Source organism: Athene cunicularia, assembly GCF_003259725.1.
Source record: "Athene cunicularia isolate RWA chromosome 15 unlocalized genomic scaffold, athCun1 chr15_part1, whole genome shotgun sequence".
NCBI classification, from domain to species: Eukaryota; Metazoa; Chordata; class Aves; order Strigiformes; family Strigidae; genus Athene; species Athene cunicularia.
In genome coordinates, this window is record NW_020799121.1 from 6,629,083 (window position 1) to 6,653,473 (window position 24,391).

Here is a 24,391-nt window from a genome sequence, read left to right on the forward strand (position 1 = left end):
ACAGAAAGTGTATGCAAAAGCTCTCTGAGAGAAGACAAGCCCCTCTCCCTCTCTGGCTTTTCTCTCAGAGGCCCACTGGCCAAAGATCCTTTAACTTCTCTGTTTTATGGGTTTCATCTTAGATTTCTGGAGTTTTGACTTCTCATCTTTACACCTTACTAACATCCCTAAACAGTACTCTAAGAATGGTGACTTGCACAAAGTCTAAAATTAATCTGAGCATCTTCCTCCTTGGCCATGCAGGCCCTGGGAAGCTCATGCAGGACAGGGAGATGTGCATCCTGCTTGGGAATTACATTTCATGTGCATGGTTGGGAGCTTGTATCCAGCAAATATAGTTATATAACACAATGGTCTCTGCCAGTGTAAACTTCTGTCTTTTAAGATAATTACTTTTTCATTTCTCTTCCATTAAACTGGCCTGTCAGTGATCCCTTTCTCCTCTGGACAGAGCAAATTTGTGCTTCACATACAAACATGGCAGAAGAATACTTTAAAGTGTCAGAAGTAGTGAAAACTTGTGAAGCTTGGATTTTTATTTTTTAATTAATAGGACTTTTAATTTTGGAGGTTGCATTTTTAAACTTAAACCTGGGAACTAAAATAACAAATCCAAATCCACCTTTATTACTAAAACTTTTCTTGAAAGCTTAATGCTTCTTTAGAAGACTTGGACTATGAGCGTATGAGACAGAGGTTTCCACGCTGTGATCTGCAGACCACGATGGCCCGTTTTGGCTGGACACGCAGTGCTGGCTCTCCTCCCTGTCTCCATCTGTTACACTACATTAGAGACAGCTAAAAATATATAAGCATTCCAAAGGCACTTTTCCATATAAGCAACAGTCTCAGGAAGTTATATGATTGCAAATAGGAGGGGCTGCAATCTACCAGACAATCTATTAAGACGTAGCTTGCCCTAGGAAAGCTTTGAGATGCTGAGCAGAATGCAAACTCCTACACAGGGCAAACACTACAACTTAGCCCCGTGCATGGGTTCTCTGCACCACTTTATTTCCAGATATCCAGTATTTAAGATTATCAGGTGGTCAGTTATGTAGCATTGTAATAAAAAAAATCTGAGCAGTAGCAAATATACAGAGAAAGCTTCTCATCCATAACCATAGTCAAATAAAATAAAGGACAATGGAATTAATGTAACTCAGGATGATCCCTGAGGAGAAGTCCTGAGCATTATTTGAGCATCACTTTACACAGGGGACCCAGCTCACTCTGTACTGCAGTGGCTATCACCTACATGGAGAGCTATTCACTCAGTTCCTACGGTCACAACAGTTGCCAGATGTTGTCTAAACACTGCCTAGGAAGCTTTATAAATACGGGCAGCTGGAGTCTCTCAAGGACTTCACATATAAAGGGTTTTCATATTTCATTTGCAAATTTTAGGGAAACATATGATCACATTTACAGCAGCAGATGATGTGACTCAATATGGCACATCACTCATGAACTATCTCTAGAAATGTCTGTTTCTAGAATCCCCCCCTTTTTTTTTAAATTAAAAAAGCGCCTCTACTTTACCCTAATTTAGCACCTGAGTGCTGGCAATAGCATCCAAATCCAAAATAAGTTCTACAGCAACTCGATCCTGCAAACTGCCCAACACGTGCTGAGCTTTAAGTACGTGACTAAGCTTATTAAAGGCCCTGAGACAAGCACTTGTGTTTAATTAAAGCTAACCACAGTACTGCATAGTTTACAAGCGTAATAATACTTAGTATCATGAAGACCAACACCAAGAACCCCCTCGTTCCCTCCCTCCCCACTCCCAACACAGTACTGTACACACACACTCACTCTCTTTCCAGGGGTTCTCAATAAAAGTAAAACTTTTTTCTATTACAGTACTTAAGGAGCAGCCAATAGCTGGCTCAAAGTGACACAGAACATTTTCAAAAGTCTGCAGACAAACAATACTGATGTCACACATAAAGAAGGTTATTAGAGCTTCAATATATTTAAATTTCATCTGTTGTTCTTCCTGCTTCTTCATTCATTTTTTCCTCATTTTAGTCCTCATTCTGTTTTTGTACATTGAAAGCCAAGTCATTCCCAATCCAAGATTCTGCACTCTGCCACGTCTGGGTTCTACACATTTCAACAGTGCAGAACTGTTCTCATTTATTTAAAATCGTGAGTAAAAAGAAGCAATATTTCCACAGAGTATATGTTTCATTTCATTAAGCCCTTTCAAAAAGTTCAACACAGGGCCAAATTTAAACAGAGCGGAGAGGTGTAATGATCTTACGGGGATAAAACTGGGGGGACACTGATAAAAATGAACAAAAACCTCAGGTCATAGAAACAGAAAAGTCAAATTAATGATGATACAATAAACCCACAGGTCTTCTTGCTGTGTGTCACTTTGCTTTTAGCTTGGGTAACAGCAGTTGTAGCTACCCTGATTTCAATATGCAGCACTTGACAGAACATTTCAATTGACTGAACTTTAAAGAGTAGCTTGCAAAATGTCGTATTTGTTTTCTGAACAGAGTAAGACACAATATCTAGAGGGAAACAATAAAACACAAAAAGCAAGTGACTACTTACAACTGTGATTTGTTTGTGTTGGGTCCTGAATTGGCCATACTAAGAACACCACGTCCAGTGTGAGACAAATTGGGCTTAAATTCATCTTTGAAAGGTTTTCCCCAGTAAGATTCTCCTCCTTAAAAGAGAAAAGATGACAGAAGAAATCTTTGTTTTCATTAGTTTCTCATTACATTTTATAACAGGCATTGACGTTAAATTCAAGGTTTCATCCTTAGCACTGGCTAGTATCTGAGCATGCCCTTGAAATCAGATGTTTGTAACTGGCAACACAATTCTGTGTCCCCACACTATCAACTGCAACAGACCAGACTGTTTATCAGCACCATTACATATTGTGTGCTGAAGAACTGTCAAGGATTTAATTTCTTACTGCTGGTCCACCATAATTTTTCTTTTTTGAGACATTCAATCTTTAAAGTGTCTTCCTGACAAAACATAGATCAAAGAATTATTAGTTTAATTGCACTCTGAATATAACATTGCTTTTGGAAATAAAATATCAGGGAGATGAAATAGAATCAACTAAGAATAGGAGCTATAAGCTCAAATGCTTAATACACTCAAATGCTTCCTGGTAAACAATAAAAAAATATGACATACATTCCTCCAAAATAAAAGGCAAAAGTTAGATATTTGGACTAGACACCTGGATGATGTAAACATTTAAACTCAATGAAGTCAAAAGGATGATAAAACTTTGCACAAGCCATGAACTAAGTTCTCCAAAACTGATTTCTTTTCTGTGTTTGTGGATAGAATTAGGGTCTGGGAGACCTCTCCTCCTGGTTGTCATTTTTACATTATTTATGACAGATTTGACATTTTCATTTGCACTTTTCTTCAGGATCATTCTTAATAAGAAAAACGAAGGCCAAGATGAGTCATAGTTTTACAGTCAAATCCATAATCTTGTTTGACAGACCATGAAAAAATATTTCACCTTAGGATAGCATTAAAAATAAACCAAACAAAACTACCCAAACAGGCAGCAAGACTGGCCCATCTGCAGAACTAACTCAAGGATCCTCTAGAGTAACTTGTGTCACTTGTGAGGCAGGAGGTTAGTAAAGGATCTGTAGTGCTCAACAGCAATTCGCACATGTAATACAGAAAAGCAACTGGATGATATGGCTGCACAGGCAAGGAGAGAGAAAACTGAGGAAGAAAACAGGCTCCTACTGAAAACCTTATGCAGACTATCGCAACAGTGCACCAAATGGGAAAAGAGTTTCAGAGGATACCACGAAAACAAAGCATCACAGGTGGATGGCTGCAAGTGGAACTAAGTAAGTGAGAAATTTTGGAAGAAACCAACACACTTAAAAACCCAATTAAGCATGTTCAAAAGACCTATTAATAGAGTTTGAGTGTTGCCTGCTCTGCAATTTGACAAGAGCAGCAGAAGGGGACAAACCCTGTAGGGATTTTCTGTAATCAGGAGCAGAGGAGGAGTGATTACTTCAGCAATCTTTGGCTATTGAATATTTTAAAGTCAGCTAAATTACATCAGCTTGATCCCATGTGCCAATCTCTTCTGGTAGTGGGTGAAAGGGATATGCTACAGCTGCAGCCTGCTCTACTGTCTTGAAGATGGATTCAAAACCCAGCTATTCCAGCCAAACCCAAAGTGTTCAACCTATTAGAAAATGTCTTACCAGAAGCCAGTAATTTTCTTTGCTAATGAATCTCCCTGTTTGCTAAGAGAGATTAGTTCTGCGGTGCCTTAGTTACCTGCCTTGTTCAGAAAAACAAAGTTCCTGTAGGTCAGTAAATAAACAAGTTACACTCAGAATATAGCGAGGCTCCATGCCAACAAGTGCTGCTCAAACCTAGAAACACACCTGCAAAGCCTGCAGACCCACTGCCCATCAACAGCACCACACCCTGTGCACCACTTCTCTTTCCTTTGTTGCCTTTCACATTTCTCACCTTTCCGCCTCGATCTGGCCTGGCGGGGCAGCACCAGGGACACGCTCTCCGCCACACCACCATGCTGCTGCAGTGCCATTGCTTCCGGCCCTGCATTTTTGCTCTCTGCCATGGCCAGAGGAACAAACTTCACTTGGACTTCTCTTCGAGAAATACATAGTTTTTCTTCAAAGGACCTCCTGAAGGAACTCCTAACTATCTGTAAAGCAGATGCGCTTGCTATGAGTCCTAACCTAATGGAGTGTTTGCTGTCGAGAAATTTTCAGATGATATGCAAACATGAACACATCCATTGAGATGGTACACAGCAGTTAAGTGGCCAAACCCTTGAGTCTGTTACACCCTTCATATGCTTTCAGCTGATGCTGAATTACAGCACTGTCAAGCTGCTGAAAGAGGCTGGAATCAACCCTGAAGCCTTCGCTGGTCAGAAAAATAATTCAAAAGGAAAGAGAAAAACTGTGAATGACAGAGACATTCTCTCTTTCTGACACAACAAGCAACCAGACCCAAGAGCTTGCAGACAGGAGCAGTGAGCCATGATCTTTAGGTTTTGAAATATTTATTTTTGCATGATTTCAGTTCAGATCATACACTGCAGGTCGGAATTAATCTCATATGTATGAAGGCTAACTTTGGTTCATTCCAGATCTCTGGAAATAAGTGCTAATATTTTAGTAGATAATTACAGCATAAGATCCAGTCCCTGCCTCCCTCTCTGTCTGCCATACAGCTGTTTCCAAGGCTAATTCTGTCTGCCGGGAGCTGCAGGCAGGAACAGGGAATGGCCTGTGCAGCATTCGCCTAAAGGCCAGACGTTCCTATAAAGGACACAGCTGAAGTGTTGTGGAGGCCTGGCAGCACGGACTGGCAAGAGGTGGTGGAGACACTGCAAAGGCAGCGAGACAGCAGTAGAGGAACTGGTTTGGGTTTTTGTTGTTTTTTAAAGAAAAAAATCCAAATTTTGGATTTAAGAATACTTTTTTTAAAAAAAAACAAAAAACAAAACAACCAAAACCACCCCCATCCCTCCCCCCCCCCAGTGTATTCTCCTTAAATCAAAAATAGCCTGAATGTGCTGCTTGACAAACTCCTGCTAACCTCTGGAATCATTCCAGGCTTCAAGTATCTGCTTGAAGCAGGACCAGACAGAGCAAGCCTGAAGATGGCAAGTTAAATGTATACATTTTTTTCATTACTGAAAACTAGAATCACCTTCTCTCTGAAGATTAAGTACATAGATCCTTCATTAATCTACTGCCATGACAGCAAAATGCTCAGCCAGGGGGCTCTGGAACAGGGATTTTAGATCCTTACATTTTGCTCTCTATGGTAGAGTTCAATGTAAACTTGGAAAAATTACTCACAGGCTCCAAACCTCCTACTAATAACTAGGAGGCCTTCGGAAGTACCTAGAGAATTTTATTGTGCTTATTCTCAACGCAGATGGGAGGTGTAGCTGTGCTGTCTTCTTCATTTTCTGAAAGCAGAATGGATGCAGACAGACAGAGGAGGTGGGACCGTCACACTGTCTAGCTCTAGCCCTCTCATGTTACACTCCTGGTATATGCCATAAAGAGAGGAGGCTCCTCCTTATATTCCCAAATCCTCCTCTGAGAGCAGACAGATCACCGCTGACTATATATGGAATCACGATGATGCAAAAACCTCACCTCGAAGCTGACGTACCAGCCTACAAGCAAAGCCCATGGCAAACAAGAATTGACTCTGGGTGTTAGATTCACAGCTGGCAGCACTGCCTGTCACTTCACCTTCCTCTCAGCTTACCCCCTGATAAGATTATCTTCTGTCACAGTGGAGCTGTGTGCCTACTGGACGTGCAAATGTTTCTGAGATCCTATTACCAAAAGTGCTGGAAAAAAATTCTGTGCTAAAAATCAAGGGGGTTCACGTGGCAGCAGCCATGGCCCCACACAGGTGTTGCCACTGGCTGGACTGGTGCTGGGAGTCCAAAAGGGAGCAGTACTTAAAACCCTGCACATGGCGAGTATCCTGTTTGCACAGTTAGAAATGTACTTGGGATCACTCATGGAAATACCCTGGCCTTCTAACTGCATTTAACCTGTGCAACGACAAAGCAATCAGCAGCCAGAAGGAGTTTTTGCACATTTCTGTAAAATAAGAATCACATGCATACCCAAGATTCAAAGCTGAAGGCAGCTGGGAGCCACTTCCACACGTTTTTAATAAAAGAGAAAAATTCTCTTAAATTAAAGAGGTGTTTAGCTAATTCTCACACAGAGATGAAATCAGACCGACCACATAGCTCATAGAAAAAATTAGACTGTATTCATCATTTCCATGGCTATCTAGAGTGGCAAGATATATTTAGCTTGTAACTGAGGCACAGTTAGTTATTCAGTCTTGTATCTGCATCTGCTGGTAGTGGAAAGGTGAATAGATCTAAACTGACATCTGAAGCAATCACACATTAGCAACTATAGAGAAAAAAGCCACATTTTCAGATTGTCTTTTGAACTAAACCAGCTTAACTCTTTGGTAGTCTTTGTTCCTTCTAAAGGCATTTCTTTAGAAAGTAATTTTTTTTTTGTAAAATTACAGAAGTTGTACAACTTCCCTGCAAAGAGCTGAGAGATGCACCTAAAGCTTCAGAAATGTAGCATTCCAAAAACCAGGTGTGGGCTGGGAATCATCATTCATGACAGTTGTGATTTTAAATAAATCCTTCCTTTTTCTGGCATAAAAATTGCTAAGCAGTGGTAAGGAAGTGGGAGGGCTCTGATTCACAAAAATGATGGCTTACTTTCTGTAATTTTCTTCTTGTCATTTGGAACAACGAGGTACATAATAACATCTGACACTTCTGTAGAGCTTTCCAAGTGAGACTCTTGAATCATTTTGCAAATATGAAAGCCTTAGCTCAGCCAGTAAGTGCTTCTCTCCCTTCAGATAAGAGGACATGGTACTTTTAGCCCCACATACCAGAGGTTGTATTTTCAGAAGGGCTGCATTCTAAAAGGAGTATATTGCGAGATAAAAAGGCCTTGCTCTTGCCTTTTTGCTGAGCCTCAATCATGCAAGAAAAAGGGTCTAAACCGGGTTACATTTCAGGAACTTGCCTTGTTAGGAAATCTCACAGAACTGACCAAGTTTGTCCACAGTCTCTTTGCTATCAGCAGGTCAGAGGAGGTGAAAAAAAATGTGCTTTGCCCTGCTTGTTGCCATCCAAAATGTAATTCCCATCTACCAGTGGTATTTTATCTTGGATTTTTACAGCTATTAGATGACACCTTTGTGCCCTCCTGCATTCATGAATGGACAGAGGCACACATCAGTTGATTCATGAGACCTTCCAACAGGTTGCATGTAAGAGTAGCTGAAAACTGCCTGTGCCACTTTGAAAGTGTAATGCTTTGCGTGTAGTTTTCCCTTTTTGCATTCAAAGGGTTTAGAATATTAAATCTATTTTTCCTACATGCAAATTTTCTTCTATTATTTGGAACACTGAAAATACAGAGCAGCTGCTCCCCTTGCACTAGCATGAGTTAGACAGAATTACTCACAATGTTCAACCACTTAGTTGTTATGAACAGCAGGAAAAGAGATACATCACAAATCTAAAATTCATTTTCAAATAATTAATCATTACAAAGAATGACCATGACTCAGCTTATTGCTCGGAATACTGCCTCTATGGGTGGTTATTTTGTTAGAAAAGAAATAAGCTGTTGCAGCACAACAAAATGTCTTCCAGTAGTCTTATGAAACATTAAGTTGAAGGCTGTAGAAAATTAGTTTGGTTCTCTAAATCAGTGTCAACCTTACAGGACTGTATATCTAACTGCTTTGGCAATGCAGGTCCGCCAGCCAAGCTAAGGTAAAACTGTATTTCCTAGTCTTTTCTCTGTATGGTATCTCAACTTCTAGATGCAATAATGTTTATTTCCACCCCTCTCCATCTCAAGGTTAACTGCTGAGTACCAGGAATCACTTGTCCTTCATGTGTCTGCTGCGTCACAGTTACTTTTATGATAGTCTAAAAAGAGACTCAAAAAGGACACATTGGGGTACTGCAAAACAAATAAAAAAGAAGTAAGGATCAGATAGGACTTTTCAGCTGGGGTAGCCATGGAAGTGGACAGTCAGTGACAATCAGCTTGGTGTTTTACATCTGTTTCCAAAACACAAGCACAATTATCTAGGTGAGCCGAGAGCACAGCTGCAGTCTACATACATATGACATGTAACTTTAGGTCATGTTGTACTGAATGTGTCCAAATCCACCCAGAAGCCAAACTGTCCTGGGCTTAGTTAGCAATGGAGTGGGTGATCATCTAAGCATTTGGGTGTTGCAACCATAAACCTGACACCTGTTGCTGAACATGGGATGAATGTCAAGATGACAGAAACCAAATGGTGGAAAGATTTTTGAACAAGTCTGTTCTAGTTCCTGAGCTGATGAATGTGAATAATTAAATAAATATAACAAAAATATATACAGGCTTAATGCACCTTCCACATACCAGTTTGGAAAAGGCAGGGTTTTTTTAAACAAACAAACAAAAAACCATCCAAAACCTCTTAGCCAGAAAATTTCAGTTAAAGCAGAAGGTTCTGTGTGGAAGAGGAAACAAAGGATGCTCTTTTTTTTTGGAAATCTTCTTACAAAAGGCTGTAGCAAACAATTCTGTCAGTTTAATATATTGGCATTTAAAAGGTAACCTCCAAATAGTCTTCCCTATTGCCAGCTGAGATATCTGGGAAGAAAGCCCTGTTCTATTCTCACATGCTTCTCTGATATTACAGAAGTCAAGTTATTTACTCCTCCAGTAAACCTCTGAACCTCTAAAGACCATTAAATCTTACAGACTTTTTAGCTTTCAAATATGTATCTTTTAATTTTTTTTCTTCTAAAAAGCAGTGAGTCAAAGAAATACTGAAATTCCCTCCAGCTGCCAGGAGGAATAAAAAAGGGAATTTATACTGCAAATAACATACAAGACCCAGGTAAAAAAGTACTGAATCCCAGTGCTTTAACTCCAAAGCTTTCCTAACAGGAATGTTTGTGATCGATCACATTAATAATGTGCAAACCAAAATTTTTACACCACAGGAGCCCAGGAGAGTATCAGTACATTTGCCACACTCTTACACTGCTGCCAAGCTGTGCCCTCCTCTGGCCACACTGCTGTGTAGAGAACAAAGCCAGACAGACAGTGGCATGAGATGCAGGTGAAATTTCTGCCTCACATCCAAGTGCCCAGAATCTATCAGGTGGTCAGGAACAAATCCTGACAGACTACTTGCACTCTGTGAACTGTCTAAGCAGCTTCATTTAAGTAAGTATTAAACACACAGCCATGACAGTTCAAGAGAAATCTAGTAGAAATGTCAATTTACAACAATTTCTTTTGATATTATCATATTCAATAAGTGATTAAGTAAGGATATGTATAATTCAGCTGTCTTCAAAAAATAAAAACCATTTGGTTGCAAAAAAGATAGTTGTAGCATTTGGTCTCTACAATAACTGCAAATAGTCTAAAAATCTGCAACACTTATCTATTTGAGTGTACAATGTCCATTTCATTAGAACTTCACTAGTTTTGACAGATGTTTGCGAGACATCTCACCTGCAATATATTCATATTTAATTAAGAATGACAAGGAGAAAAACAAGATGGAAAAGACTAGAGGTCATTACACTCTTTTTTTTAAAAGAAAAGGATATACATAGGAGGTTTTTTCTCCTATGGGCTAATTTGCATTTTACTTCCTACTTGCTTTGCCAGTAGAGCTGAGTCTTGACCTTCAGTGCAGCTGCACTGCCAGTCCTCTGCCAACTCTTAATTGTGCTGTCTTACAATACTTCTACCATTTTCACAAATAGAGACAAAAATGACACCAGCAAGTTAATTTTCATTCCACAGCAGGATCTGAACTCCACCCTACAAGGGTGAAAGGTGTCTGAGTCAACCCATTAAATTTCTCCCATCTCCTGACACCTCTTTAATTTCTCATTTTAAAAGATGTTCCTAATTATGTCTTTTGGGACTTGAACTGAAACTTTCCTTATAACAAAATCAAATCACATTTCTTTTGACAGTCCAAGTATATATGGCAACAAAACTTATTAAAGGGCTTTTGCCAGCAAAACACAGAACCTTTAACTAGTCCCCAGTCTTAGAGTATGTGACTGTTGATTATTGCATGCAACAGAAGAAAAGCGGTTGGGCAACCCACACTAAATTATTTACAAAGTAAATAGAGCTAAAGTATTTAATAACTACAAAGACATCCTTTTTGGATGACCTGTGAGGACACAGAATAATATAGCTTGCATATATAAGTGACACATGTATGAACTAGAACAAAAATGCACAGAACCCCACAGGACTGGGCAAGGAGCTGCAGAGGCTGGTGACACCTACAAGTGGGTAGATTAAAGGTGCAAGTGGAAAATGAGCAAATTTACGGCAGCAACTAGACATATTACATGACATATCTACTGTGGTGGGCAATGCTCTGAGAACCCTTCAGCTTCTACATGTCCTGACCATTTCTGAAACAACTTTTATGCAGATCTCCAACTAAGGGAGAAAGAACAGGCAGAAGAATTTACTAACACTGATCCCTAGAAGTTAGAAAAAGAGCAGCTTGAGCTCTACAAGGCAACTAGCTGCGAGAACAGATGGTATCTGGCCATTCACTAATTCCAAGGCAGGTCGCAAGTATTTCATTAACGCTGAATTTGAAAGCAACTTTGCATGAATGTGTTTCTTCCTTTGTTCTTTGCCCTGGAAGGCCAGCTGTAAAACCATTATAATTTTATTTATTTTCTGAAAGAAAAAGGAATCAAAGACCCAACAAGAATTCTGCATGGAAGAGTGCCCAAGTTTTAGACTGAGAATATACTGGATGAGATTTTGAGCATAGTTAAAATGGTCATAAAAATACAGCAATAAAACCGCTGCTTTAAAGTAGAAATACTCACAGTGTACCACATATCATCAGTTAGAGAATTTTAATCTACAAGGTGTCTGAAAAAGAATGTAACAACACAGTGCATGAAGTGAAAACAGTTTACTTGATTCAAACTCAACCTTACCTGTTCCTGTTCCAGTTGGATCACCTCCTTGGATCTGCAGAATTAAAAATACATCAATAGGTTACATACATATCTGTGTGAAAGACATTAAATACAAGCCATAAAAGCCAATTCTGCTCAATTTTCTTCCTTCTATATTGTGTCACGTTGACAAGTTAGCAACAAGGAAACCATTATCACTTATTTGGAGCTTCTTTTATCAGCTGGCTGTCAGCTCCTACATTACTTATCTGAGGGCAGAACGACAGTTTTATAAAAATAATAAGTCTCTTGTGGGTAAATAGGGAAAATAAACAGTCTCAAATGGGTTAACCAAATCATCCTTTCTATTATGTGCTGAGTCATAACCTGCTTTTTAAATGATGATGCATTGCTTCTGAAACTGAAAATGCTTTACATTTTGCTAACAATTCTCCATATGATGGGAAGGCAAGAAATGAGGGAATATGGAATATTTTCTGCATTTGAATCTGAATTTCCCAGTATCCCCCCCCATTATTTGCAGTAGAGAAAATCCTCATGTGAAAACAATCTTTCAGCCACAAAATTAATCCCTCTATATACATGCAAGATCTACAGAAATAATATTCTATATTCTAATGCCAGTAGATGGAGCGTGACATGACTAGTTTTAGAGTAATAGCACACAAGCACAATTTTAATTGTGAGTTTAACTATGAACTGAGATATCCAGGACTGTCAAAAGAAAAAAAAAATCTTTTTTTTAAGGATGACAGGACAGAATGTAACATTCAGTGATGTCCTCTGAAAGATGTGCTCTGCCTTCAGGATCAGGTTATTAATTCTTCTGAAAGGAAGTAACAGGACAGCTACAATATCCCAAGCTGCCTGGACCATACCTATGTAAATAAAGAGCTTTGACTATCAAAGTTAACTTTTTGGTTCACTAGGCACTCTTTAACTCCTTCACAAAGAAAGCCTGGGCACACACAAGAAAGGATGATCTGACAGTATTCAAGTACCATAACCTGAAACAGAAATTCAGCTGCTTTCTAAAGTTTCATCTGAATGGGATTTCAACTGGCCACAGCATTACTTATCCAAATTAGCACTTCTCTCTCTCTCCCTTTCCCCCTCCATCCCTCCCCATCTCTCTCTCCTGTTCATTAACCACCCACCCACAGCTTGGGGAAGATAACAAGTGCTATGTGCTCAGGCAATGACTCTCAAAGGCTTTGTCTGGAATGCCAGCAAAAGCACCACTAAACGCACTGATGCTCCAAGTGACACTATTAGTCAGAGACAGTTGTTAGTAAGACTACTAAGTACAAATTTAGTAAGTTAGGACAATCCCAATTCTGATGGTATATTTAATATATTGCAAGTTGTCATGCATGGAAGAAAAACTGAATTAAGCTAAATAAATATTTGAGGACATCATATATTGTGCATTACGCAGTATTTGTTCAGTACTCACCACAAAATTACGAATTGATCTGTGAAAAATTGTTCCATCATAATAGTTCTTCTTGCACAATTTGATAAAGTTTTCACATGTTCGGGGTGTCTGAAAGACAAATGAAGTTTTAATTAAGCAATACCTTTAGACAATTAAATTGATCATTACACTGCTTACAAGAATCACTTTTCATTTGTGCCTTACAAAGAAACAATCGCGCAGGACTTGAAGAGGAATGAGCCTCTGATTAGAGGAAAATAAAAGTATAATATATGCTCTTTTAGACACACACTGCGTTAAATAAATTAAACCCAGACCTTCCAATTAACACCAAGAACTGCTGAACACTAGCTCAGATAATGTGAGCTCCCAGTACACATAATGATGGTGAAAGCAGGTAAGCTCACAGACTTTCAAGTAACTTAGCTCCCAGCAGTGTATCATAATCCTATTCCAAAGGGGTACTTCTAGTACCAAGAAAAGATAATTTCCCAGAGTAAGAAAGAACCTGACTTCTCTGCTCCACTATTTCAAAGTGAGCACACTGAAGGTAACTGGGAGAGAAGCATTTGGTCCTCTTTACACTTGGAACTAAAAATGGGACTGACCTCACAAGTCATGGATCATAGGAAAAATAAAAAAGACAAGTTGTTTTCAAAAATCTCAAAAAAAAAGATGCTAAATATATTGCCAACTTCTAATTTGCTTTTTACAGTGCAAATTAAAGCTATTTATTTGAATTTATGAGCCATGGCATTCAAACAGTACCTTCTGAAAAACCTGAACTGTCTACCTAATTATCCTTCCACTGTAATTGTACGGATTCTCTTCTCTGCAATACCAAAATACTTTCAGATGTACAAATACAAGTACAGAAACAGCCTGTTTTCTATACTTGGACATGTTTTCCAACCTACTGTGGATTATGTGCATAAATATATTCCAGTTTTACAAAAGAATATTTATAACTAATCACAAGTTGTTATAGGCCTTGAAAATAGCCTTATTGTTGCTTGCAAGTAAAGCCCCAGGATGAGTCGCAATGTCTGTAAATGAACACACACAAGACTTAAGGCTCTTTCTGAAAGACACTGACTGATTCACTTTGCACTGCTATGACATCATTCTTGGTCAGAGCTGCAGAGAGACAGAGCAAGACTGAACCATGCAACCTGAAGTGACTTAAAAGCAAAAAAATAAGGCAAAGCCCAATTACAATCATTTAAGGATGAGATAATCTCTATCTTTTTTAAAGCAGATCCATACAAGTACTCATCTGGAACCATACAGAACTTCAAATTTCTATATATTCTCATCTGAAGCACAATCATTTGCACCCCATTTTATTGACACTGAAATGTTTCTCAGTTATCCAAACAAACTCTACCTGCCGTTATAGATTCTTCATAATGATTCCTTTTCACTTACTCTACACAGATATAGACGACAGTTGTCAGCTGGGCCGTAACTGGAAAAATAAATTCTAACATAATCTTACACCAACTATTATCTCAGGTTTCCTATATAATTCACTACTGGGATAAAATGTTAATGATACCATAATGGGTTTATGGTAGAATGCCACTAGGACATCTATTTTGGTAGCATCCTGAGGGCAACTCATAAGTATATATATTCCATAAAAACTGTTTCAAGCAATAGCAGGTTTTCCTACAGTTTAAATGTTTATAGCAAATTTGAAAAATTTTCTTTGAATTGGACATATATGCTTGAAAATAATCTTTGTACATAACCTTTCAAGTAAAATTAAACCCCTGAAGAATCATTTGTGCAGTGTATGCTTCCTTTATAAGATAAAATCCTAACAGCTTTGATCTGAATGTAGTGCTATTAGTTATCACGCATGAAACATGCCAGCAAGGATAAAAATAAGTTAAAAAAATTTCTTTAGGAATCAGAAATGGAATCAGCAGCTTTTAGCCTAAGGCACTTTATCTCATGAGAACCAAGCACTCTTTGGAGAGAGAGACATAGTTAATAAGTTCTCGGGGGGGAATAGGGCAACCTTTAATTAATTTTTTACAAAAAAATGAAATCAGGCAAAAGACTGCGTCCCCTAGGAGTACATACCATACTGTTTTAAATTTGCACAAAGTTGATAACCCAATACAGATTTCCTATTTATTTTCAAAACATGATTTGTAAAATATACATCAAAAAACCTGACTCTAGTGATGTATTTTTTATGCAGGCCCTATGGTGACCCTTCTCTCTATACGGATTTCTAGTTATTATACCTTTCCCCAGAAACAAGATTTTCAAATACAACTACAGAAATATTTAGTATACACACAATAATCATTTCACTGCAAGGTTTTCTTTTAATTGCCACTAAACTGGTTCCCATGGTCACGTCATGCATCACACAGATACATTTGGCAGGTAAACAGTTCCTTAGCAACATTGCCATTACCTTTTATGGTGCTTTTTAATAGACACAATAAAAAGGTTTGCATTCAATCAGTAATAAACCCCAGTTTCAGTCATGCAGTTGATCAGGAATATCTGGCTCAGAGTATCTGATTTATTCAAAGTAGTTAATGTTCTTGCCAGATCTCAAACTGCCAAGCACACTTCAGGGACTTTTTAAAGCAGCATCCTGTCCAAGCAGGAGAAAAAGGCTTGAGGTTTATGGGGAAGGTACAGGTCCTCAATAATGAAGTTACGTTCTGTATTGACCATATAAACAAGGCCACTCTTTGAAGTCTTTGTTTCAACTACAAAGACTGATGAGAATTATATATAAACAAACCTTTGTTATTTGAGTGTAAGACCTTGTTGAAGATGTCAGACTCACAGTCTTGGAATGCCAAACTGTCTATTTCTTCAGAAACTTCTTCCACACCACTTGCCTGACACCATTTCTAGAGGAGGAGGGGATGGTCAAGGCACCTGGAAATGCAGAAGCCCAGAAAGCAATGCCTGTTTCTTGTTGCCTCATTATTGACAATGAGCTCCGGGCTTTCTTTTTACTCCTGGCTGTTCTTGTCTCAAACTGACCTCAACAGCAGCATCTAACTTATCCCTCTTTATTCCTTTTATATTAAGCAGGAAATGATTTAAATTATTTTAATCTGCTGACTATGACTTAGACTTACATGTAACAGAGTAAAGGAAAAATGCCACCTTGATTTGTTAACCGGTTGATCTGAAAGCCACCGACAGAAAAAAGGTTATCTTTTAAATCTACTGCAATACCTTCTCAGAATGATGCAGTGATAGTCCTAAGAAGTCAAATTTAAAAACTGTGGAAGGCTTTTCTGTCCAAAGAGTGTGGCAGGACAGCCCTGAGAAATGCTCCATTTTTTTGGTGAAGTTGGAACCATGTAAGTGTCTCTCTATGATGTCCTTCAACTTAAAGACACTTCTCTCTCCAAATGACAAACAGTAAAAAAAAAAAAAAATCTTTCTTACACCAAAAATGAGTCTCCTGCTCCAACCATGCTTTCTGTTTACTTTGTAGATGCCAGATAACTGTCTTTCAACTGTTGAAAATTCACACCCAAGACAAGTGGTAACTTTTTAATAAACGGTTTGAGACAGGAATCCAGAAGAATACTTATCCCAGAAGATGACACAAATGCTTTGCTTGGCTCACAGACATGTATATTTAATGGGGCAACAGCCCAATGGTTTCATAACTATGTTTAAGTCTCCATTTAGCTAACACACTTAGTAGGTAACTCTACATGGAAATGCCAACACTCTACCAGTTACTAGGTCCAGACAAATTTCAGGATTAAAGAGAGGCTGCTACTAAGAATGACCATGCAAACACAGCAGTGACAAGAGGCTGATGAGAAATCAAGGATACTGCGGAAAACACTGAAGAAAAGAATATACAATTTAGAAAACCAAAGCAAACCAGAAACAACCCTGACACTTTACTATAAAGTTCTAGGAGAAATGCAGATTTAACCGAGGCAATTTTAGTTTCCTTTTTGCCAGCAGGCGTGGCTCTAAACCAGGCAAAATTCATCTCACTTGCTGCATCCTGAGACCTGAGGAGTAAGACAAACCAAGCCAGGTCACTACCTGATTTCTCAGTTTGCAGCTCTCCTTTCTCATCAGTTAAAATGGGTCATTACATTTGTAAAAGTTACCTTAACTCAGAATTTGTATTGGGCAGCTGAAGAGCCAACCAAAAGTAGATTAAAAACCTGCGGCACTCCTGTTGCCAAGGTACAGGAGATGGGAAAAGAGAGGAGCTTCTGAGTTGTTGCCATGACTGCAAGGAAGAAGGCTTTACTATGTGAAGAGGTAATCATTTCAAAATGCTCCATCCCTTGAGGATCCGCATGAACCTTGAAGAGAAATTTCACACTAACCATTCAGAAGCTGTCATTCACACATCTGTATAATTTCCTTGTGCTAATTCCACTTCCCTTTTATTTCTTTTTTGTCTCTCTAAATTGGATGAACTGTAGTAGTTGCACTAAACCACAGAGCCTTGGTATATGCTCATTAACCCTATGTTTCAAAGCAGAAATAATGAAAAGCTCCTTCCTCACAAATTAAAATCACATTCTACAGCCTTCATCTTATCACACAAATGCCAGAATCCCGCTACTAAGAAGCATGAACTAGTGATGGAAATTTCTAAGGCTTCAAACAAAGCCTGCAATTTTTAAAAATATAGATCTCCTTTAAAATGCAAGGTGGATTTTGTTTTGCTTTAGTCCTTTTACTTATCTTTTTTTTTTTTTTTTTAAAAAGAGCATTTTCACTCGTAATTGTTCATTTTAGCAACATTCCTAATATGTGAGCACATAAAGAGGTGATTTGGTAAGGTTTACACTCAGTTCTCCCCATTCCTTTCAATCTGTAGTCTTCATAGCCTACCCATCTCACAGGAAAGAATTCACACTAATAAAAGCTTGGCTTTATTTAGGGCTTAGTCAGAGGCAACTGTAATGGAGCAGTTTCAGGAATCACCACCTATCAGGTGGAATGTCTGTTCCCTCCACTCAGTCATGAAAAGAAACCAGACATAAATATTTTTTGTGCATTTCAATGCATAATACTGCACTGGAAGGCAATGTGAGGTACCCTGCTTCACTTTGCACCAATGGACTAGGTGCACACTCCCGTTTGTTTCAGAGCAAGAGGGACAAAAGAACTCCACAAAGCCCACTGCAAAAACACAGGGACAATATCACTGTGGGAAGTCCATAGTATTTCCTTCAGGAGAAACATTTACTATAGACCCAAACATCAACCCCTGCCAGCATCATTTTCCAGATAACAGTTCCCCTACATGTGAGAGGAGTTGAGCTGGTGGCAGCTTACAGTGGGCAACAACTGCTGCCTATGGTGGTTCGGTTCAAAGAAGACACGGTTCAGATAAGGGACACCGTTCTCAATCTGGTCACACAGCGAGCAAACGCATGCGGGTCAATTTGTGGTCTCCGATCAGAAGAGCACTGTTCCAGTGAGAGAGCACTGGAGAGATGAAAGCATCAGGGCACTGTGGAGTAAAACGCTTGGCCGGACTCTTACTGATATTAAAAAAGAATCAGAACAAGCAAACTATGCTTCGGGTAATAGATTGCTGACTTGATAGCAAACATTTGCTTATTTTGCTACCTCAAAGCCTCAGACTTTGCTTAGAACAAAGAGCACAATTATTGCATTCTCATCACACAGGAACCCACTATAATTTAATTAGCTATTTAGCAAAGATTCAAGCAGATAGTTGAATTTCACTTTTCAAAGGCATTTCTTCCACAATACTGACATTAAAAATGCTACCAAAAACTTTTTCAAAATCTAAGCAAGATGCTCAGCTTCGACAAGATGCCAACAAAAATATTACAGACTCCAGTTTCATTTCTTACTTTTTTGCAAATACAGGGACAATCAATCAGTTTAGCTGAGCACAACTCAATTTAAGCAAGGCATCTAATTCACTCATCTAATTTGTCAATGTTAACTACTAACTCTCCAGAGGCAGTCAGCATCCCTAGCCACAGCCATTACTTTTCCTCTAACTTTTATTTATTGCAGTAGTAGAAAAGAAAACAATCCTCTCGCCTCCCTCAAATTTGTCAGTTATATGAGGTTGAGGGGCTTGTCAGACAGTGCAGTGCCGGGATGGGTGCTGATGAGGATGGGGCCTGCAAGCGTAACATAGCACCGGTAGGTACAGTGCAAATAAGGATGCGACTTTAATTGCTCGAGCAACCTCCAGCAGCTGTAAAACTTGGAGTATTGCAGGTCCCGTGGCAGCTCCCTGGCATTTTGTCAGTCTGCAGCTGACTGCACATAAATTCCACCTTTTCAGAAGATGTAACCTGTAACCACTCCCGTGCTAGACAGTGAAACTCTGGTAGCTGTCAGCCTCCCAAGGTCACCCCGCTCTCATCAGAGCTGAGGTACAAACAAGAAACATGTCAGAGAAAGATGAAGAGCAGCAGCTGTGTAACTCCAAACCACTCGCCTCATCCTCAGGTTTGGGATCACTAAGTGGCAGACACAGCTGGTATGGGATGCCTGCACCATCAAATGTCAAAAAACAAGTGACACAATCCAATAACAGTTGATTTTCCCCCCAGATCCAGCTTGTCAGGGGTCTGGGGAGGTAGAAAGGTTTAAATGTGCAAAACGCCTTCCCACTGATTAACCAATGCCAAAGGCTGCCAGGAAACCATGCAGAGACAGCCAAGGGCAGCAAGCCCCATGGTGCAGGGACAGGTTCCCGGGGAGGTGGCCGAGCAGCTTTCTGAACCTCACACTGAATGTCCCATTTAGGCACGGGCAATGGGGTCATCGGAGACTTCCACTGCCCCTTCACTGCTGCAAAACAGCACTAAGGACAAGCATCCAGATGAGGCATTTCCTACTAGCATGTTCCTCCTTTCTCAAGCATGGGCCTTAATGCCCCCAAAGTTAAAAATATATAAAATATTAGCTTCTAGTCACTTAAGAACAACCTACAAGTGACCTGTGAATCAATATGGCTCTGCAGAACCATTCTATTCCCATCCACAAAGAAAAGCAATAGTTCTGTCTGCCATTGTAGCACTTTGAGGAAAAAACAAGAAATAACAACATTCTCTCTAACAAGCATTTTTATCTTGCTGTTCTCCTACTGGAAAAGGACAGTTTTGTTTGTTTGTTTTTAGCTTCTGTTGACAAGAATCTTTAAAAGTTGGAAGTTGCAGTTCTTCCTACAATGACCTTTTTTGATTTTTAAAAAGTAAGTCATTTACAACCATGCCAAGACCATTGTACTTCATCCCTACAACCATATTGCTGAGTGAACAGACACTGGTAAAACATCAGCCAGTTATGTGCCAGACAGTGTCACAATGACACTGACAGAAAAGGGAGTAGAATGGACGTTTAAATCAGAAAGAAAATGAGACATTTGCAAAGACTGGGGAACCTTGTCATGTCAGAAGGTCAAAGGATTTTTTCAGCAACTCACTTCATTCCCACTGGAAATGGATAAGAAGTTTACAGGCTTCTGATCTTCAGAACAGTCCCTCACACAATAGGAGAGATGATTTCAAAGAACAGGAGCTGGCTTACACATTTATAGATCACAGGCATATTTAACAGGTCAGAGGGCCTCAAAAGATTAAAACATCAGTGTTTGTAGAATAATGGCTTCTTCAGATAGTTATGCCAAGACATCATCATTAAGCAGAGTTTGCCAGGCCCTAAAACCTCAAAAAGCATCTGTGGAGTGCTGGATGGAGCTTTGAAATCCATCTCACATTCTTCTTTGTTATGCCAACTTGCCCTTAAACCTTAAAGTATTAAACCTGAGAGAGGCAGGCGAATTTACAAAAACTGCCATGGCAGTTACGGGTTAGTATTCAATTACCACCACTGGCATGTGTTTAACCACCACATCATTACCCCAGCATGACCACTTGTATGAAGAGAACTCACAAAGGAGAGAAGGGAGACAGTACACCAAACCTCCTGTTAATCATTTTGACAGGGTCTTCTGGAGTGTTAAATTTTTTAATATATATATATATATATATATATATTAAAAAATATATATAAAATCTATAAAATATTATATATATATAAAAAATATATATATTTTATATTTTATATATATTTTTTTTTTTTCCATGGCACAATGAAAATAAAAAGGTACAAGCATTAAACAAGAAAGCCTCAAAGAAACCTAGACACAAAGGCAAGAATTTTTATTCTCTTTCACAGGTGCAGAGACTCAGAGTCTGTTACTCTGTCTATTCTTACGCAGGGCTGCTGATTCCAACAGGCAGTCTAACTTATTCGCATAGCAGCACTCCAGCAGCCAGGCATCTATGGCACATGTTATTGCCTGGGAATTCAGAATTATGCTCATATTTACGATCATTGTGAAATAAAAAAAGTGGGATGCCACTGATTTAAAAAAATCCATAACCAAATGATATAGCCACATCCTGCATTAGGGCAAAGGCACAGAATTCAGGGTTTGCCAGCTCCTAGTTCTCCACTCTATCCATTACATCACACTGCTTTTCTACTTCCACATCCAAGTCAATTTGACTTTTTGCACAGGGTGAAGCTTCCACCCTGCCTTAGGAGGCTGCTCTACCACCTACAAGGTAGAGCTGCATCACTATAGTGAATAATACCGCAAAATACACACGGATGATATAGACAGTTGTTCACAGCAGCATCCTGATTAAAGCAGTTAAAGAACTTGAGGACTAGAAAAATCACAGTAAATAGAATACAAGAAATCCAGTGACATTCATTGCCTTTCATCAGTTATTTCTTCATAATTTATTTGTTTGGCAAGGCATAAGACTAGAGCTGAAAGAGTAGCACTTGTTGGATACTGTTAAATCTCCTGTACTTGCCAGAATTACTTCTGGCAAGTAGAATTTTTGTAAATTTATTTCCAGTTAGTGTATACAACAAATGTTGCTTATGCCCAGCTGAACTCAGCTTCCTGGAAAATGTCCCTAACAAATGGCCATCTGATTAGTCCCCATCAGGAGGAACATACTGTATCTGAATAAGAAGACTGGGAGAAAAACAAATGGCAACAAAGAGCACTAGGGACACTGCTATAATACAAAGAGAGAACCGTAGTGTACCTTTGCTCATTTGAGGCACAAATACAAAAGGGTGGAAGAAAATCCAGTTTAGCTTCTAAAGCCTTTTTATTGCCCTTTCTCAGGTCAATGACTTAAACCACACATCATCTTTCTGGAACCTAAGTGGAGTTTTCTGGTGTCTGAACAAGTGATTTCAAACAGAAAATATCTGGATTCTAGCCCTATTTCATGCTCTCTTTTTGAATCCTGTCACAAAGTAACTGATGACTTCAATCACACTGCAACACTGATTTCCTCCCCTGGATCAATACAAAACATTTCTTGATTAGGTTTTTGGTGCTAGGAAGAATCTCATCACTATCAATCTTATTGATTGTCACCTTAAAGTACTAGTATATGAAGATCCCTAGATTTATTTTTAAACAAAAGTTTCCATATGTACATATGGACTGAAGTCCAAACAATCCATACTGCCAGATAGGCAGTAAAAAAAAAACAGGGGAAATAAAAAAAAACCACAACAGGGGAAAGAAAGAACAGGAGACAAAAAGGCTGTGAAGGGAGAAGGAGTAAGAACCCAAGGGGGTACTGAGGACAAAGAGATACTGGGTAGACTTCAGAAGCAGTGCAGACTGCTGAGAGCACAACTGCAAGAATATTTTGCTTAAATACAGTCTATAGGCATGAAAATACAATTGAAGACTCAGTTGGCACACACTCTAAGATGGCAAGTATGTCACTTGCTGTTCTCTATTTCAGCAAGAAGACTTCACCACAAAGTGTATATTGAAATCCAACCCCTAAGACTATTTTAAAATGTAATTTGAATGTTGTGAGTCCTACCTCTGGACACAGGTATTCATTTGTCATATTTATATAGCAACTTCATCCTCAAGCTTCCTAAACCATTTCACAATCACGTATTTGCAGTACTGTGCAAATACAACCACGCTAGGGTGGCTTCCATAATAACCAGAGCACAGGATATCACTCAGCAATTAAAAAAAGGAGCCTGTGGTCAGGTCAAGACAACAACCAGGCAGGTAGCGTTCAGTCTTTAAAAAGAGAAGCTAAGCACCACTGTAATATGGCTTATAAATCATATACTTGCGCCTGCAGTTGCAGTGCTTGAGAGAGTAGTTGTATGAATTCCCCAAATCACACATATTTTGTCTGAATTCAAACAGCAATGACAACCTAATACTGCTATCAGCTCTCTCAATCACTCAAGTAGCACAGATCTGTGTTGAACCCCGTGCTCCCAAATCTGCTGGTGATCTCAGTGTGTATCAGTGCAGTGCTTTGGGCTGAAATTTGTTTCTACGTTTCTTTCTGAGAAGCCAGAGTACTACCCATGCCAACTACATTAAAAAATCATGAAGGCTGAAATGTGAGGCACCAAAAAGTCTGCGCAACATTAATTTGGGTGAGCGTTATGATACAGTCCAGTTCCCCCTGACTGCATTCAAGGACCTTACCCACATTCTACACTCTTGAAGGAAAACCAAATCCTGCATATAAACCATTTCACTACACAGTTCCTAACAGTTCCCAGAACTGGTTCAGCTTGTGCACCAAATAAGCCAGGAGAGCTGATGAAAAAACTTAGCATATGATTAATTAAGACTATTACCATGCATATTCACAAGCAGGGTGAACTGGATATGTTTAGAAAGGATTGATTTTGGCATTTCCCCATTTTCTATGCCTGTCTTTGCAATCTCAATAGAACCATTGTAGCTGATCCGTGTATATATTTGTGGCCTATATATGTGTTAGATGTTTGTAAGATGTTTGCTCTATCTGGACTGAGCCACCTTATATGCCTAACCTCAGTGTGATTCAGGAAAACCAAAGTCAAAAGTACAAACTCCTTATATAGTAAAGGGAGAAAAACAAGCACCTCCCAGAAGAACTGATTTAATAGACCTAGGATGATGACCTAAAGTGGATGTTGTGAAAACCTCCTTAAAGCAGCAAATCTTTCCTACTTATTCTAAATATATATCTTTTTCCCCTCTGCAGAGCCAAAGGTCTGCTTAATTCACACAGATTTGATCAACACAAAGAAATGAAAAAAACAGATGGCTAGAGGCCAGTGTTCGAGCAGGTCTGGTTGTGTAAAACAGTGCACACTTCCAGTGTGTACATGAGGAAGCAGTGTGTGTGGAAGGGAGATGAATAGGAATTCAGCTGGAAAAAAGGAAACACAATTGATATCATACAGGAAGTTTATACTGAGCAATTGAGACAGGGTCCTCAGGACTGAGTGACACTGGTCACCCATATGGCCAAAAAAACCACGCTGATAAGAATAGCTGC

General features: G+C 39.1%; 1 protein-coding gene across 1 annotated transcript in view; it reads right to left on the minus strand.

Annotated features, from left to right (window-relative positions):
- The window catches only part of PPIL2 (peptidylprolyl isomerase like 2), a 73,216-nt gene that overhangs the window by 14,150 nt on the left and 34,675 nt on the right, over positions 1 to 24,391 (minus strand). Inside the window, exons 12-14 of the mRNA XM_026859827.1 lie at positions 13,032 to 13,121; positions 11,594 to 11,627; positions 2,572 to 2,689 (exon numbers count right to left, since the gene is read on the minus strand). Coding sequence (XP_026715628.1) covers positions 2,572 to 2,689; positions 11,594 to 11,627; positions 13,032 to 13,121 — 242 coding nt within the window. The remainder of the gene's footprint in view (positions 1 to 2,571; positions 2,690 to 11,593; positions 11,628 to 13,031; positions 13,122 to 24,391) is intronic.